The sequence below is a fragment of the Vombatus ursinus genome, unplaced genomic scaffold, assembly GCF_900497805.2.
Source record: "Vombatus ursinus unplaced genomic scaffold, bare-nosed wombat genome assembly UNPS02014812.1, whole genome shotgun sequence".
Classification (NCBI taxonomy): Eukaryota; Metazoa; Chordata; class Mammalia; order Diprotodontia; family Vombatidae; genus Vombatus; species Vombatus ursinus.
The window spans coordinates 13,308,187-13,323,132 of record NW_020954590.1 but is presented as its reverse complement, the minus strand read 5'-3'; the positions used below and the strand labels follow the sequence as shown (position 1 = coordinate 13,323,132).

Below are 14,946 nucleotides of genomic sequence, written 5' to 3'. Positions count from 1 at the left end.
CTGAGCCTGGCTATTTTAAAACAAACATGACAGATGGCTAGAAGCTCCAGGAGAAATTTGAAAATTCTTGGAATAAAGGTCCAGCAGAGATTAAAGAAAGCTATAGACAAGAATTCTTTGAGAAATCTATCAGCTCTAACAAAAAGTCACTGGAAAATATTGCACGAACTTGCACCTCGTAATTGACTACATGGAACATGTTCTGACATCCTCTTACCCTCGATATCGCTATTCAGCTGGCTGGGATGCTTAGTACTGTTAGATTATATTTTGTCTAGAAATTTACATAAACCTGCACATGCTATCTAAATAGGGATTGGAAAGCTGACTCGTGAAGAAGGAACTGAACACTATGAAATTTGATGATGATGTTTCTGTAGCTTTTTAAAAGAAATTTACTCTTTGGAAGATTTAGTTCCCATCCTAATCCTCTGTGAAGGAGCTGGTAAATGCCTCATTTACCTGGAATCACTAGGGAATGAGGCATTCTACCAAGTCAATTTTCCAGAAAAAGGAAACTTTCCCTTTTATGCACCAAAACAACAAAATGATTTAAAAATAAAAGCCTTCCCAAAATGTAGGGCACATTTAAAAACACAGTATGCCGAGTCAGGCAGATCCAACTTCAAATCCAGCCTCATACACTTACTAGCTGTGCGAACCCAGGCAAGTCACAACCTCTGTCTGCCTCAGTTTTCTCATTTCTAAAAAGGGAGTAATAATAGCACCTACTTCCCAGGGCTTTTGTGAAGATCAAAAGAGAGGCTATTTGTAGAGCACTCTGCAAAAAGTGCTTTATAAATGCTGTTATGAAAATAATCATTATTATAATCTTTTGCTGAACATGATCCTTTGACTCTGTGTCATTCTTACATATATTATTATGTACACCTGCCTTCTGGGTTTGCTGAAGTACAGAAGGATGTTTGCCCCTACACTAAATGGTCCCAGACGTCTATGCTTTCATAACTGGTGTTTCAGTTGTCTCTTCCCACAAGGCACTTCTCGGTGTGTCTACTTCTAGTTAAGTATCCCTTTTCCCATTTCTAATATTTGCTGATTATAACCTCAGACAAATGGAAAATTTTAGTTAACAGTTAACAAAAGTTGTTTACAGATAATTCTTAGTCTTAGTCAATTCTTAGCCACTGTTGTTAGGGCCAAAGCATATATTTGCCTCTTCTGCAGAATAAAATGCATGGGCTTTTGAGAGGCCTTTTCAATTTACTTACAGTTTTGAGTCTGTTCTAATGGTTGAGGTTGCTAGAAATCTTACTAAATGTATAAATGGGGTGTTTGGTTAGAAAACCTACTTAACACTGAAATGATAGTTCATTGTTGAATATAATGACCAATACTGTGAGCAAATAAATACTGGGAGCAAATAAACTTTCTTGTCTAAAAAAAGAGAGAGTGATAGGATATCTGTTAGTCTGGAGGCTTTCACTAAGTAGAAAGTGTTTTTCTGGATTTTGAGTAAACCATCATATATTCACTATCAATGTGGATTTCTAGAATGTGATTATTTTCTTAATTTCTAATGATTAATTTTTATACCAGGACGAGTTTAATCTAGAAATAAGAAGATGTTTTGGAAAGCCCTGGTAAATTTTCTTATTATTAACCGTTAATGCAACAATATGGAAAAATAAAGTAAGTACACAGACCTAGGCTATTTGAGGTAAAATCTCGAGACCATAATTTGATATTTTTCTGAGTTTTGAATTCAGATAGAACTGTCCAAAATAGCCTTAAGTTGGTAATGCATCATTTAAGGGAAATGCCAAAAGCTACTCAAACAGACTGGATCTGAAAACTGCTACAAGTGGGTGTCTATGCCTGGGAAGGTTGGGAAGACAGCCTTAGGAAGGAAATGACAGGATCTTCTTGACCCAATTTCCCCATTGTGCTATTTCCTTTTTGAACAGGAATGTTTGCCACCTGGTAATACTGAATTTGGCTATGATACTCTGTGAATAACATAGAATTCTGAAGGAATAGCCTTGATGTTCTCACAACTACATCCCTCCTTCCTTTCATAGAAAATCTCTCTAACCATGGCAGGTCAACTATCAAGGCTCCTTTTTGTATAATGAATCTTGTTGCTGCGATACTCAAGCATATCTGAACTGCTATAATGGGACGCAAGTATAAAGTACCTTAATGTTTTTATTCTTTACTATTCTGATTTTATGACCACGATTTGTTTCAACTTCCTAACCTAATCAAATAAGCAAATGAGTTCTTGGGCTTCCCATTCCTTGTTAAATGCATAACATTAGGTATGACATTTTCTAGATGATTTGATAATGACAGATAGATATCCTCAAAGGGAGAATAGGACAAAGATGTGATATGATAAAGATGCAAAAGGTTAAAAATTTTAATGGAGTAGTAAATTGTACTTTGAGAAAAGCAACAAAATTAAACTATTTCCATGAGAACTAGAATATATATGATTGGCTTCCAAATGTTTCTATTAAAAATAATGAAAAAGGGGCAGCGAGGTGGCACAGTGGATAGAGCACTGGCCCTGGATTCAGAAGGACCTGAGTTCAAATCCGGCCTCAGACACATAACACTTAATAGCAAGTCACTTTTGGGCCTAGCCAAAAAATAAAATGAAAAAAAGGTCAAGTAAACATGATGGTCTTAGATGATTTAATTTTTTTTTTTTTATCCTGGAGGTAATAAAGAATAAGACTGAAAAAGGTAGAGTAAAATACTAAACTTCTTTTAGGCCTAATTGATGGTTTTTCTGTTTTGGTAAGTAAATTGCCTAAGACATACAGGCTTTTGACTTTACTTTAGTAATTACGAATTCTCAAACAGGATTAAGGATTTTCCATATAAAATTGCTTCAATTGTTATACAAGGGAAAACAATTCTTCATGCATCCTTTTTAAGATTCTCTCCTTAGCCTATAGATAACATTATCTATACCATAACACACAGTGTTTGGGTAAAGACAGAAAGAGCTAAGTGGTATGTGAAAATTAAATTCTCTGAAACATTCAGAGAACATTCGGAACTATGGATAGCCTACTTTGCTGTTCTTCCTACAGCTCTGTTGTTTTTCAGATCATCTTCATAAGGTCTGAATAGGTTTTCCCCACATCAACTAATTACTGGAAAGCCAATGTGATTAAATTTCGCCAGGTTTTATTGAATGATACTAAATCTAATCTGTAACAGATTTTAGCAGCTTTACCTAGAAAATCCCAAAAAGTAATGAGTAAGGAAATACTCTCCATGAACCTGCCCTAGTAACAAGGATGAAAAGGCCCATTCCACATCCCATCAACAACTAACAGTCCAGTTAAAGACAAGAGGATATTGACTGAGGAATTCATATCTCTGAGTTTAAGGAGATCAAATTGAACATTTTGTTAACAGTAGTCAAGGACAGATGTCTGTGACTCAAAATTTCCAGATGAAGATGCCTCCCAGAAGCAGACAATTTCATAAAATAGACAGCTAAACCGAAGATAGGAAAAAAAATTCTGTTCTCTACATGGACATTAAGTTGCATTCTCTGTTTCTTTCTGTCCTTCTGATTATATGTTTATCGTCCATTGTCTCTTACGGTATCCTAGCCTTTTTGGAACATTTTAGAACTAGGTTGTTTCAATTGTTTTTATTCACAACATCTATTGCAGTACATCTTTTTTGTCTTTAAAAAATACTATTTGTTATACACACTGGCTCCCTGGGAGCAGGAAAGAGAAGGGTCCTGGGAAAAACTATAATGATGTAAAAAGTACATCAATAAAAACTTATTTTTAAGTTTTAATACAACAAATACTGAATTATTCTATTAGCTTGGTTATTTATTAAAAATTTGCCAAAAAGGAAATTTTTATTAATCCCATAGTATGATATAAAATATCTTGGTTAATAAAGTAGATGATATACTTAATTATATACTTATATATACTTGCAATAAGTATTTATAATATACTTCATCATTAAATCGTATTGAAAATCATTTAGCTTTCATTATTCAGAAGACACAACAGAATCCTGAAATGCTTTAAGGTCATTATTATGGCTATGCTTTCCCAAGAAAACAGAAAACATAGCTTCAAAATGAGATCCTATACTTTCAATATTTCATAACAAAAGTTAGATACTTTTTCCCCCCTTAGCAATAATTAAAGGATTTTAGAATTTTTATATTTATATTAATTTATATTTTATATATTTATTTGACCTAGCCAAGGCTTTTATGGCTAGATGCTGGAGATCTGTGCTTATCCTAGTGAGTAGCACAGTGCCTGGTACATAGTAGGTGCTAAAACTGACTGACACTCTCAATGAGCTCCATTCACGTCTTTCTCCTGGCCAGGCAACACCTTGTATGACAGACAATCTCTTTGCCAGCACAATGAACATGCACCATGATCAAATAGCTAAGATTCTACACTGTAATCAATCTGTAAAGCAAGGCTCTTTAAGGAAGCTGCCTTCCAACAGGATTTTGAAGCAAATGCTACAGCAATGAAAGAACACCGCTTTGTCATCAAAGTGTAACCTGATGACTTATCTTAATAAGGGTGACCCTGAAGCTCTTCCAGATCCTGAAGTATATTGTTAATTATCAAGATTAAATTATGTTCAATTTGACTTTGTTGTGAAGTGAATGTTAATGGTGTATAATTGTTTAAAAACTGGGAATACACGAAGATATCTGATCATTCTTAATCAAAATTTGCTAAGACCGAAAACAATGTGGCATTCTCTGATCATGGAGGATAATACAGCAATTACTATATTAGGTGTGTTAACATGAAGAAACACAAGTAGCATAAAGAGCATTACCATATATTTTTAAGTGAATATAGCTTAGGTAAAGGTTAAATAAATTTACTCACCAATAAAAGCACTCTCAGATTCCAAAAGAGAATTTTTCAGGAAATCCCTAGTTTCATTTCTAGGCTATAAAAGAAGTCATAAAGATTGACAATAAACATACCAGCGTGCCTGTTTTTATTAAATCCAGTGTTGGGCAAGACATCAAAATCACTAACCGAAAGCACAAGTTTGCCACAACATAAATGGCTTCAAGAAGAACCTACAAAAAGTGGCAGAAGAGTTGGCAAGGCATAGAAAAAGTGGTTCCAATTCATTCCCCCAACTCCTCTGCTACCACCACAAGAAGCAATATACAAAATTCAGCTACAAATAGTGGAGATCACAGTCAGCCATAATGTGCAAACACCACAACTGGCTTAGGCTGGACCTTTCTTATCATCACCAAAGCTACTTTGATCTTTTTGTCTTCAGCTTTACTGAAACAAAACCTTAAGTAAAAGTCACTTCAACTTCCTGAGCCTCAGCTGGCCAAATATGGAGGCTGTACTGAATGATCTCTTAGATCTCTTTCAGTTCTAACATTATGTAATTCAATGGGAAAAAAAAAAGATAGCCATAAGTAAAAAAAAAAAATCTTTAGTTCAAAGAACGTAATTTACCACATAAAATTGTAAATACTAAATGACAGTTAAACGACCTTTTATCATGCAAATATCTACAAAATATTTATCAAGACACCATATATACATTTTCTATATGACGATTACGATCAGTGAAAGTGCTGAATAAAGTATTTTAAAATGTTTTTCCAGCATTAGAGAGTATTTACAGGAGGAAAGGTTACATTTATTTTTAATCTTCCAAGAGAATATTCATGCACAGCCCCAAACTAGAATTCAAAGCTATAAAATTTTGCACAGAATTGCTCCCCAAAATATTATATTAAAGTGAAAAAGAAAGGGAAAAAGCTATCGGTTTCTTACCATTCTAGTATCTCGTAAGTTAATGCCAGCACTTGCATCAAGGTCAACTGCACTCAACCCAAATCAAAAACAAAATACAAAATTAAAACTACTGAAGCACAAATACAAATATATTTTGAAATAAGTTAGCATCCTTCTGGCACATGAAAATAAAAGGATGTCTTTTTTACTGAAAATCTCCTGTTAGTTATATTATGATAGATTAGAAAAGTATTTTAATGTAAGTACTTCCTCATTATTTTATCACCCACAACTCTGCTGCTGTTGCCATTAATTCCAGCAGTCAAGAAAAATGAGAGCATCGTAGCCTAAAAAGAAAGCTTTTTCCAAGAGGAAAGAAATTAATTCAAGATCCATAGGTTCCCTAAACTTTTACAGAAATTTTTACTACAATCTGACAGAGTTGTATGTAAAATAGCACAAAGAGCCTCAATTTTTCAAAAACGGATAGAAGGCACAACGATAGTGATAAATTTGTCCAACATGCAAGATTCATTCATCCAATTGTCTATGCGGTAAGTAATTATATGAAGTAGGAACTTAATTCTGGAGAGAGAAAATTGCTTAAAAGCTAAAAACGTCACATTTTCATAACACATTTCAATGGCCCTGAGGAAAAAAAAAACATCTTTTTTAAAGTGGCTCAGTGAGAAACTATCCAGAGCAAATGATTGCTAGCCACTAGCACCATGGAATTCTTCTTTTAAGTTAAATCGAGTACTATCATAATAAGGAATCTATACACACACATACACATACCACAAATTTAGGAAATAATTTAAAAGATGTATTTTGCTTTTCTATTACCTAGTGTAATTATTTTGAATTAGAAGGGTGAAATTTCCCATTTCTTTAAAATGAGATGTTTTACTCTTTTTTTTCATCAATCTATCATGCTAAGGAGGCTATCAATAATGCTACATTCTAGAAACTTGAAAAGGCTAAAAATTTAACAATAACTGAAGGACAAGAACTTTCACATACTATAGGCTAAACCTTCTCCCCCTCCAAAAAAATTAAAATGGCAATGAAACCAATACTGAAACTTAATTGATCCAGAAATTAAGGTTCAAACAGTTGACTTGGCTTCCCAGTCTTCTAAGTATAAAAGCACTGGGCACAAGGAGCTTTAGGCTTGACCTGTGATGCAATCATGTTAAATGCAGGGGCAGGGGAGTTGTGCCCACATGAATCAATGCCATATACTCACTTCCAGGCTACTGTTAAGTAAATGTCCTTTTGGTAAACGTATTAGATAGTCTACCAGCGTCTCGCTTTGTTCCAATGTCAAACTTGAACACCAAAACTGACCTGAGTCAAGGCTGGCCCAAGTCATGTTCCTGTAGATTTCAGAGGAATATAAACGATCCACTTCAGAAAAATACTATTTGTTAATGGTACCAAATACACTTGCAGATGGCTTCTTTTACTTTTTTTAAAATATAGAAGATGTATTACAGAATAATTGAGCATAAATTTCCTTCAAAAGTAGGAAAACATCACGGTAAAGATTAAAATTTTTTAAAATGTCTGAAATGACAAACTGCTTGAAGCATTTATTTCTTACCTTCTGCATCTTCTCTCATTCGAAGTCTATTCAGCCTCTTCTGCTGCTCTCTCAGCAATGCCTGCTGCTGGATCTCCAAGGTTTGATCATCTTTTGGAGACTCAGGGTACATATATCTCAAATCAACTCGTGTTTCTGAATCTGGTACAAGAAATCAAATATTTTACATGTAACTATGCTATTTCCTTGAGAATGGATTTAAAATTTCATTTTAAAATAAGCTAACATGATTTTATCTTTGGACTAGGACAGTGAGAATGACAGGGAATATCCCTATCATCTCTGACAACTTCTACTACTTTGGATAAATTCACTATGTATTCAATTTTTTCCACTCTTCTGTTTAAGTTTTTAAATTCTGCACTGATAATTTTGATTTCCAATCTAAAACCATTTCTAATTCCTTAAATAAATGTCTTCTGTGAACCATTCTGGAAGTTTCCTGCTATTGTGTCACAGGTTCAGGGTAATTTACAGACATCTCTCTTTCTTCAGATAATATAATATAGATTAATCTTCCTTCATGTGATAACACTGGTTCAGAGAACTTTTTTTCTCTTTGAGATTTTATTCATTCTTCCTTCTGTTTTTATTCTCCTCTCTGTTGGTTTATCTGCTTTTGAGTCAAGTTGTTATTTGGGTTTTCTCTCTTGATCTTTCGGTCTTTCAGTTTTTCTCCTGTCTTCCCAATCATTCACTTTTGGGCCTCGTCACTGTTTGGCCCTTCCCATCCTCAGACCCCTGAGGCTGAGTTAGTAGGTAACCTCAGTCTCTTTGTATTAAGAGATATGACGGTTGGTCAGGCCTGGGTCCCTGCTCCTTTGTAACCTCCAACAGGAAGAGGATTGACTCTAGATGAGTTTCTGGTTCCCTTTCCCTGAGACCCATGATTCTTCTCCTCTAGCCTATGGCTCTGAATGGAGGGTTGGGAGGGGGAGGGACAGGAATACCTTCTATCCCACCCTAGTTTTGCAGTGCCTCCCCACATCCCCACACTAACTCTTGTCACTATTTTACTTTATATGACTGAATAGAATTGGTATCTGTGAATCAAGAGAACACTCTGGACAAGTCACTGCAACAAGGGATCCTTGCAGCCCAAACCCAAGTCACAAGCCTGAGAGTCTTCTTTGGGTTCAGGGAGCTGGTTATAGGACCATGATTTCATAAGGAGCTTCATGTAACTTGCAAAAAAGCAGAGGCTTTTATTTTCTATTTTTAGAGGACATTAGATAAGAATTTTTTCAAGTTGTTGGTATTAAATATATGGAATTTTAACCTTGTGTGGAGATTCTAATTTATCATGTGGATTCAGCTTTAGTTACATTTTATCTCAATCATAATTCCTTTCTTCTGAGGTTTTCGGATTGGAGAACTTGGCAGAAAACAACTAGTCTGTCATCCTGTTGATCAGCCAGCTCTTTTTCAAAGTTCTTGAACATGAGTAGACAATGTCCATGTATCTATTTAAAGAAAAGGATGTCTACTTACCTGTGTCTTTAAGAAAATTAAAGTCACGAATATTCTGAGCAGTAGGATCTAGACCTTTGGAAGAAGGTCTTCTGACTGGAGCTTGCACCCGAAACCTGGCCATATCAAATATATCCATGGGATACTTCTCCCTCTTCCTATGGATAGGTAAGATATAATAGTAAACATAATCCAACAAAAGCAAATATCATTCAATGTTTAAATTCCTATACTACAAGCCTCAATTTTCACACTGACTGGCAGTATGATCTTGAAAAATATGTTTAAAGTCATTCATACCATTTCTTTGTATTAAAAATTATATTAAGTAATGCTATGATATGTGATACATCTACTTGTAGGATATTTTGAACCTCAGTGAGGAGATGGTTGTAATTTTTTTAAGATGCTTTAAGAAAAGGTGTCTTACATAGAATTCATATTATAAAATGGATTATTATATAGATGAAGTCATATCATAGTCAATCATGCCTCCCTCAAACATAAGATATATGTAGATATATGTGTATAGATGTAGATATATAAATATATATAGTAGTTTAATATTAAATGGTTAGCCCATAACATAAGTATTATTCCTATCCTTTAATATTCATGTTGTACATTTTATATATATAGTTCCACTATATAATGCAAACACAGAAATTAATAGCCACGTACCCAAGACATTTATGCAATTACATGTATAGAGAAGGGCCAATGACTGGGTGACTTGTATTTCCTAAAAGGGTGGGACAGTCATCCTTCATTCCTTGAAAATAGAGGAATATTCATGTCATATTTCCCTTATCTCTTAATCTTTAACTTTAACTTTTACCAGGTACTCTGCAGCAGCCTGTCCTGGCCTGAATCACCACATTGTGTAAGAAAGCAATACCTATAACTAGTTACAATTTAAAAGAGACACAGAAAACATTATGTTGATTATTATTAATCTCATTTGGCTTTCCGTACTGGAGCACAGGTCAGTGATTTAATGGATTGAGTCACACATTCTGGACTTTTTCCAGAAGCATTTGAAAGGCTGGAAATCAAATGCTACCATTACAGGATTACATAAAGACAGAATGGTATATGATGCAACTGAATCAAAATTTCATTTATTTGGCCAGCTCCTTGTAAAATAAAATAACTAAATATTTCAGTGATTCATTTTGATATTTTTCTCTTAGATTCATTTTCCAAAATAAGAAAATCCTAGATTTATAAAAATGACACTTCTGTTACAGAAAAACTGCCAAATGCTTAATGAAAAAAAACTAAAGATGCGTATTTGGGAAACAAAAAGCCTATACATATATAAATGTATATATAAATCTTCAAAAGGCATTCAGTTCTTCATTATTCATGTCATTTATGCACTTTGTGGATTTTAAATGGAAAATATTTAAATCCCTTTCACCTAGAACATCCATAGATAATCTGTCCTGTTAAGCTTGCCCATTCCTTAGCCAGTGATTCGAGAATGAAAACTGATACAAATCTAAGCAAGATATATTCAGAAAGATAAATCTGTAACACATTCCAAAGGGAAACAAATTATTTTAAATTATAGGGTTATAATCTTTGTTACTAATGATTCCCATTAGTGGAGTGTCAACTCAATTTAATTTCACCATCTACCTGTACAAACATGCACACAAACTACCTACATTTCAACAAAAGTGACTATCAAAATATATCAATCTCAAGTAAATCACACAGTACCTTTGCATCCTCTCTTAGCTGACTAATGGGAATCCACAGAAGAGTCCGAGACATGATCAAAGGATACAGAGAACAACTTGGAAAGCCTGTCCCAAAGTCTTACCTGGTGCTTCTTTCATCATCACCATCCACCTGTAGCAATTTTCCTTGAAGACGCCGCTCTTCACTTCGAAGCTGTTTCCTCATTTCTGATAATTCATTAATTACATTTTTTTTCTCCTCTGCAATTTTCCATGGATAAGTGAAAAGTAAAGTAAGTTAATTAGGACAAAATGCTTAATCTACTTCAGAAAATAAAAATCTAGTTTGACCAACTAAAATTTTAGTCAATGATAGACTATTTCTAATGCTAGATCTCTATATATATATATCAAACATAAGAGCAACACGTGATATCACCAATATGCTTTTCAGGACATATATATGACAACTTCATACATCAAGAAACTAAAATCTTAAAGGAAAGGTGAGTTAATTTGTGAAGTTTAGGAACAAATTTAACTAGTAGAAGAATAAACACTACTCCTAAAAGGAAATAGGCAATTAACACCTACCATCTGCACGAAGCTGGTTTTTCCTAGCAGGTACTGGAGGAGACTGCACTCTGGACCGTGGGCGATCCTATATAACACAGACAAATCAATAATATATGTAATACCTGCCTTGCATTTTTTTGTCCTTCATTAATATTTCCCCAGTATTTGTCCACCTAACCAAACATAATTAAGTATAACTACATGTCAGCCTGTTTTTTTTCTGTATAAAAATGGAGATTGCCTTCTGTATTTGCCACCTAAGTCCATTCTTATCCTGTCGCTACAGTTACTCTCAAATAGCCATGAGGCAGTGGAGTATTTTCCCCAAGCCTATAGTTTATGCAGTTGTTAATGAGAAAAAAAAAAAAAACATCATGGGGATATTACTGCTCAGGGCAGGAACCCAAACAGTCTGCTATCAGCTGCATTTCTGAACAGGGCAGGAAGAAGACTGGATACTGAACTGTATGATCAATGAGTACAAGGATTGTGTGTCTTATTTATTTTGCAGTCTCCCCCAGTACCAAGCACAGTTCACTGCATGCAAAAGCCTGTTAAAGTCTGTTGCATGAAAGAATGAAATGAGAGAACATCTGCATGTCAGCAACCTTACAAGCCTACAGAGGCTGAGTAGTGCACGTCAACCCCAACTTGGTCTTAAAAAGTTGACTTATGTGAAACAACGTATGTAGTAATTAGGGGTGGAAACATGTCAATTTCTAAGTTTGCTAAGCACTTGGCACAGGTTTTAATGTGTTTTTAAAAAAAAACTTTTAATAACTGATGATACATATAGAAAAACAAAATCATTTTTAGTTTTTGAGAAAAAGTATATGAGAGCTTTATCACTGACACAAAAGAAATAGTGACTACACAGATTACTTCCTCCACCTTAATCTCCTTTAAAGAATTCAACAGTTTGAAGAAGCTGGAGACCTGGATTGAAATAAATAAAGGAAATAGATATAGGCACTGTAATCACTGGCCTAAAACGATATGGATTATCATAAGCTAAGAACTATTGAAATAGCTCTAGCTAGAGTCAAATGCTCAAACAAAGGGGGAGAAAAGGTTTTTCTCCTAAGCATAAATGAAAGGGAGGGAAACAATGCTCCACTGCAAAATCTTGAGTTAATATTTTAAATTTATGCCATCATGCACCATGGTTTACAATCAATCCTGGTAATAAATTAACATATCCACTAGTAATACTTAGAGGCCTGAAAATTTAACTCGGCAGTTTCATAATTACCCCATTCCAAAAAGTGATCATTTCTAAAACAATTACCGATTTATAGGGTAACAATAAAACATACATGAATCACGGTAGATGCAACTGAAGGAGGTCTATGGACTTTGCCTTTGATTCTGTTCTGAACAGCAGGAACTGCAGGAGAAGGTGATCTGGATTTCTGGAGATAAGCACAAATGTTAAACTGTTAACAAATGCTTTTAAAAAGTGAAATTTCTTAACAAAATGCTTTTCATCGAATAGGTAAATAACATACTAAGTAGGAAGAAAAGGACAAAAATGAATCAAGTACATACAACACAGAACATAAAAATTATATTAGTATAAATTTAAAAAGCAAATGCCACATTCAAAGATGGAATATTCTTTGGAACAAACAAGGTAAGCTTTATATCAAACTGAAGTATGTAAAATAGGAAAAAAATGGCATGATAATTTAACTTAACATATACTATATTAGCTTTATATACTGTAACTCAAAAAGTTCATGATTATTCTATAATTACTGAATTCAAAAAATGTAAGAATTTGACTAATACAAAAGCTAAATAGCAACTGTTTCTCAACAACATTAATATTTGTTTTAGCCTTAAATTTTTTTCTAGCTAGTTAACAGTAAATTACTTACAAATGGAACATTCTTTTCTCACATCTTATTATTTGCACTATACTTTTGCCTCCATCTTCTACCTGTTTTGTGTATTCAGATCATTTGGTTATTGGAGACAAAAAGCCTGAATAAATCATCGTTACTTAACAGCATATTTTATTTGGAATTTGTAATAAATCTCCAACCATTCCTATGCCTGTTGCACAGCAGGGTATGGAAATGACTCTGGGTTCTTTAAAGCTGTATCTCTCTGTTCAGAAGACCAACCTAGCTAAATTTAGAAAAGTTCATCGCTAGAAAATTTACCAATGGGTGATTAATTTTTTCAATGACAGCAACTCTTAAGAACTATCTACACTTAAGTATGCTGAGGATGGAAACCCATATCAGTGGAGAGCTACCCACATCAATGAAATCACAAATCCTTATCTCGTATTTCAACTCCCCATTAGACATTCTATTCTGTCCTTTTCAGTACAAAGAATCAATCATCTTCCTTAGTAGTGAAAACAGAAGCAAAATAAAGAGCTCAGAAGCCCAGCCTTCTTTACATCATCCATATCATCCCATCCCATTTTATTTTGCTTAGCACTCTTTGCCAGCCTTGGCTCACCCCAAGTTTTATCAATCCTGACACTGTTCTTATGGCACTACAACAAAATACATCCTCCATCATCAGCTCCGGCTTCCATCTTTTATAAAATCTCTTTAAAATTTAAGTTGGTTCATAAGTCCCTTGTACAGGAATGTTGGTTCCTCTAGAAATGTCCCCCTTCTCATCAAGAACTGCTTATGCTTCTATCATCAGAATTTCATTCTTGTGAGAATCTCCCATCTCTTCTGGGCTACTTTCCCTGTAGAAATTGTCCATGGGATCTTACCTATCCCTTTGAAATTACTATAATAAAATTTAACATTCATCTATCATTTCTACTTTGACTCTCTGTTCCTCCATATTGGTCCACCTTTTGAATGCTGAAATGTTCATTTAGGCAAACCAAGCACTTATTTATTATTACTACTTTGCTTTTGATGTAAAGAGAGGTTGATATTCAGGCAACTGAATTCCCCATGGCTACTATAATACACCTCCATGCTATGCTTATGATATATCCCAAATTCATCTATTTCCCTTATCCTTAGGTGATCTGCATGGAGTATACTTGCCTGGATGACTGTAATAGCCTCCCAATTGGTCTCTGCCTCAATTCTCATTCCAATTCATCTTTCATATAGCTGACAAAGGAATATTCCTGAAATTCAGGTCTGACCATGTCAATCCCTTCCTCAGTAAGCTCCAGGAATTCCTGATTGCCTCTAGTATCAAAAAGAAACTCCTCTGGGGACAGCTAGGTAGCACACAGTGGATAGAACATAGGCCCTGGAGTCAGGAGGACCCGAGTTCAAATCCAACCTCAGTCACTTGACACTTACTAGATGTGTGACCCTGGAAAAGTCACTTAATCCCATTGCCTAGCAAAAACAAAAGAAACAAAAAGAAACTCCTCTGTTTGGCATTTGAAGCTCTTCACAACTCAGTTTCAACCTATTTTTCCAGTCCAACCTTGCTCCCCCACTTCAGTCACTCTATGGACCAACTAAACTAATCTTGCTATTAGTGAAGGAGGACATTAGAACTACCTATCTCTGTGCCTTTACATAGACTATTTCCTCCCATTCTGGGAATGCCCTCCCTCCTTACATCTGCCTCTCAGAATCTCTAGTTTCCTTCAAAGCCTAGCTCAAGGGTCACTTTCTAACAAAAGGCCTTTCTTGATGTCCTCCACTGCTAATGCTTTCCCCCTGAAATTATGTTTATTTTGTATGTACTTATCAGCGTAAGTGTTGTTTTCCCCCAACAGAACAGAAAGTCTTGAATAGCAGGTTGTTTTTCAGTCATCTAGTTGTATCTGACTCTTCATGACCCTGTAGGGGTTTCCTTGGCAAAGATACTGGAATGATTTGTCATTTCCTTCTCCAGTGGA

At 34.8% G+C, this 14,946-nt stretch overlaps 1 protein-coding gene across 14 annotated transcripts in view; it reads right to left on the bottom strand.

Annotated features, from left to right (window-relative positions):
• Positions 1-14,946, bottom strand: part of LOC114053777 (centrosome and spindle pole-associated protein 1-like) — a 133,484-nt gene that overhangs the window by 13,888 nt on the left and 104,650 nt on the right. For 13 of the 14 annotated variants that reach the window (XR_003570422.1, XM_027876904.1, XM_027876903.1 and 10 more), the window contains 7 exons: positions 12,416-12,511; positions 11,118-11,184; positions 10,667-10,784; positions 8,857-8,993; positions 7,366-7,506; positions 5,799-5,845; positions 4,875-4,938 (listed from right to left, as the gene is read on the bottom strand). Coding sequence is in view for 13 of the 14 variants with exons in the window: in XM_027876904.1 (XP_027732705.1) it covers positions 4,875-4,938; positions 5,799-5,845; positions 7,366-7,506; positions 8,857-8,993; positions 10,667-10,784; positions 11,118-11,184; positions 12,416-12,511 (670 nt within the window). In the remaining variant the exon portion in view is untranslated. Of the gene's footprint in view, positions 1-4,874; positions 4,939-5,798; positions 5,846-6,787; positions 7,139-7,365; positions 7,507-8,856; positions 8,994-10,666; positions 10,785-11,117; positions 11,185-12,415; positions 12,512-14,946 lie in introns of those variants that run through there. The other variant, XM_027876912.1, reaches the window with a different exon arrangement.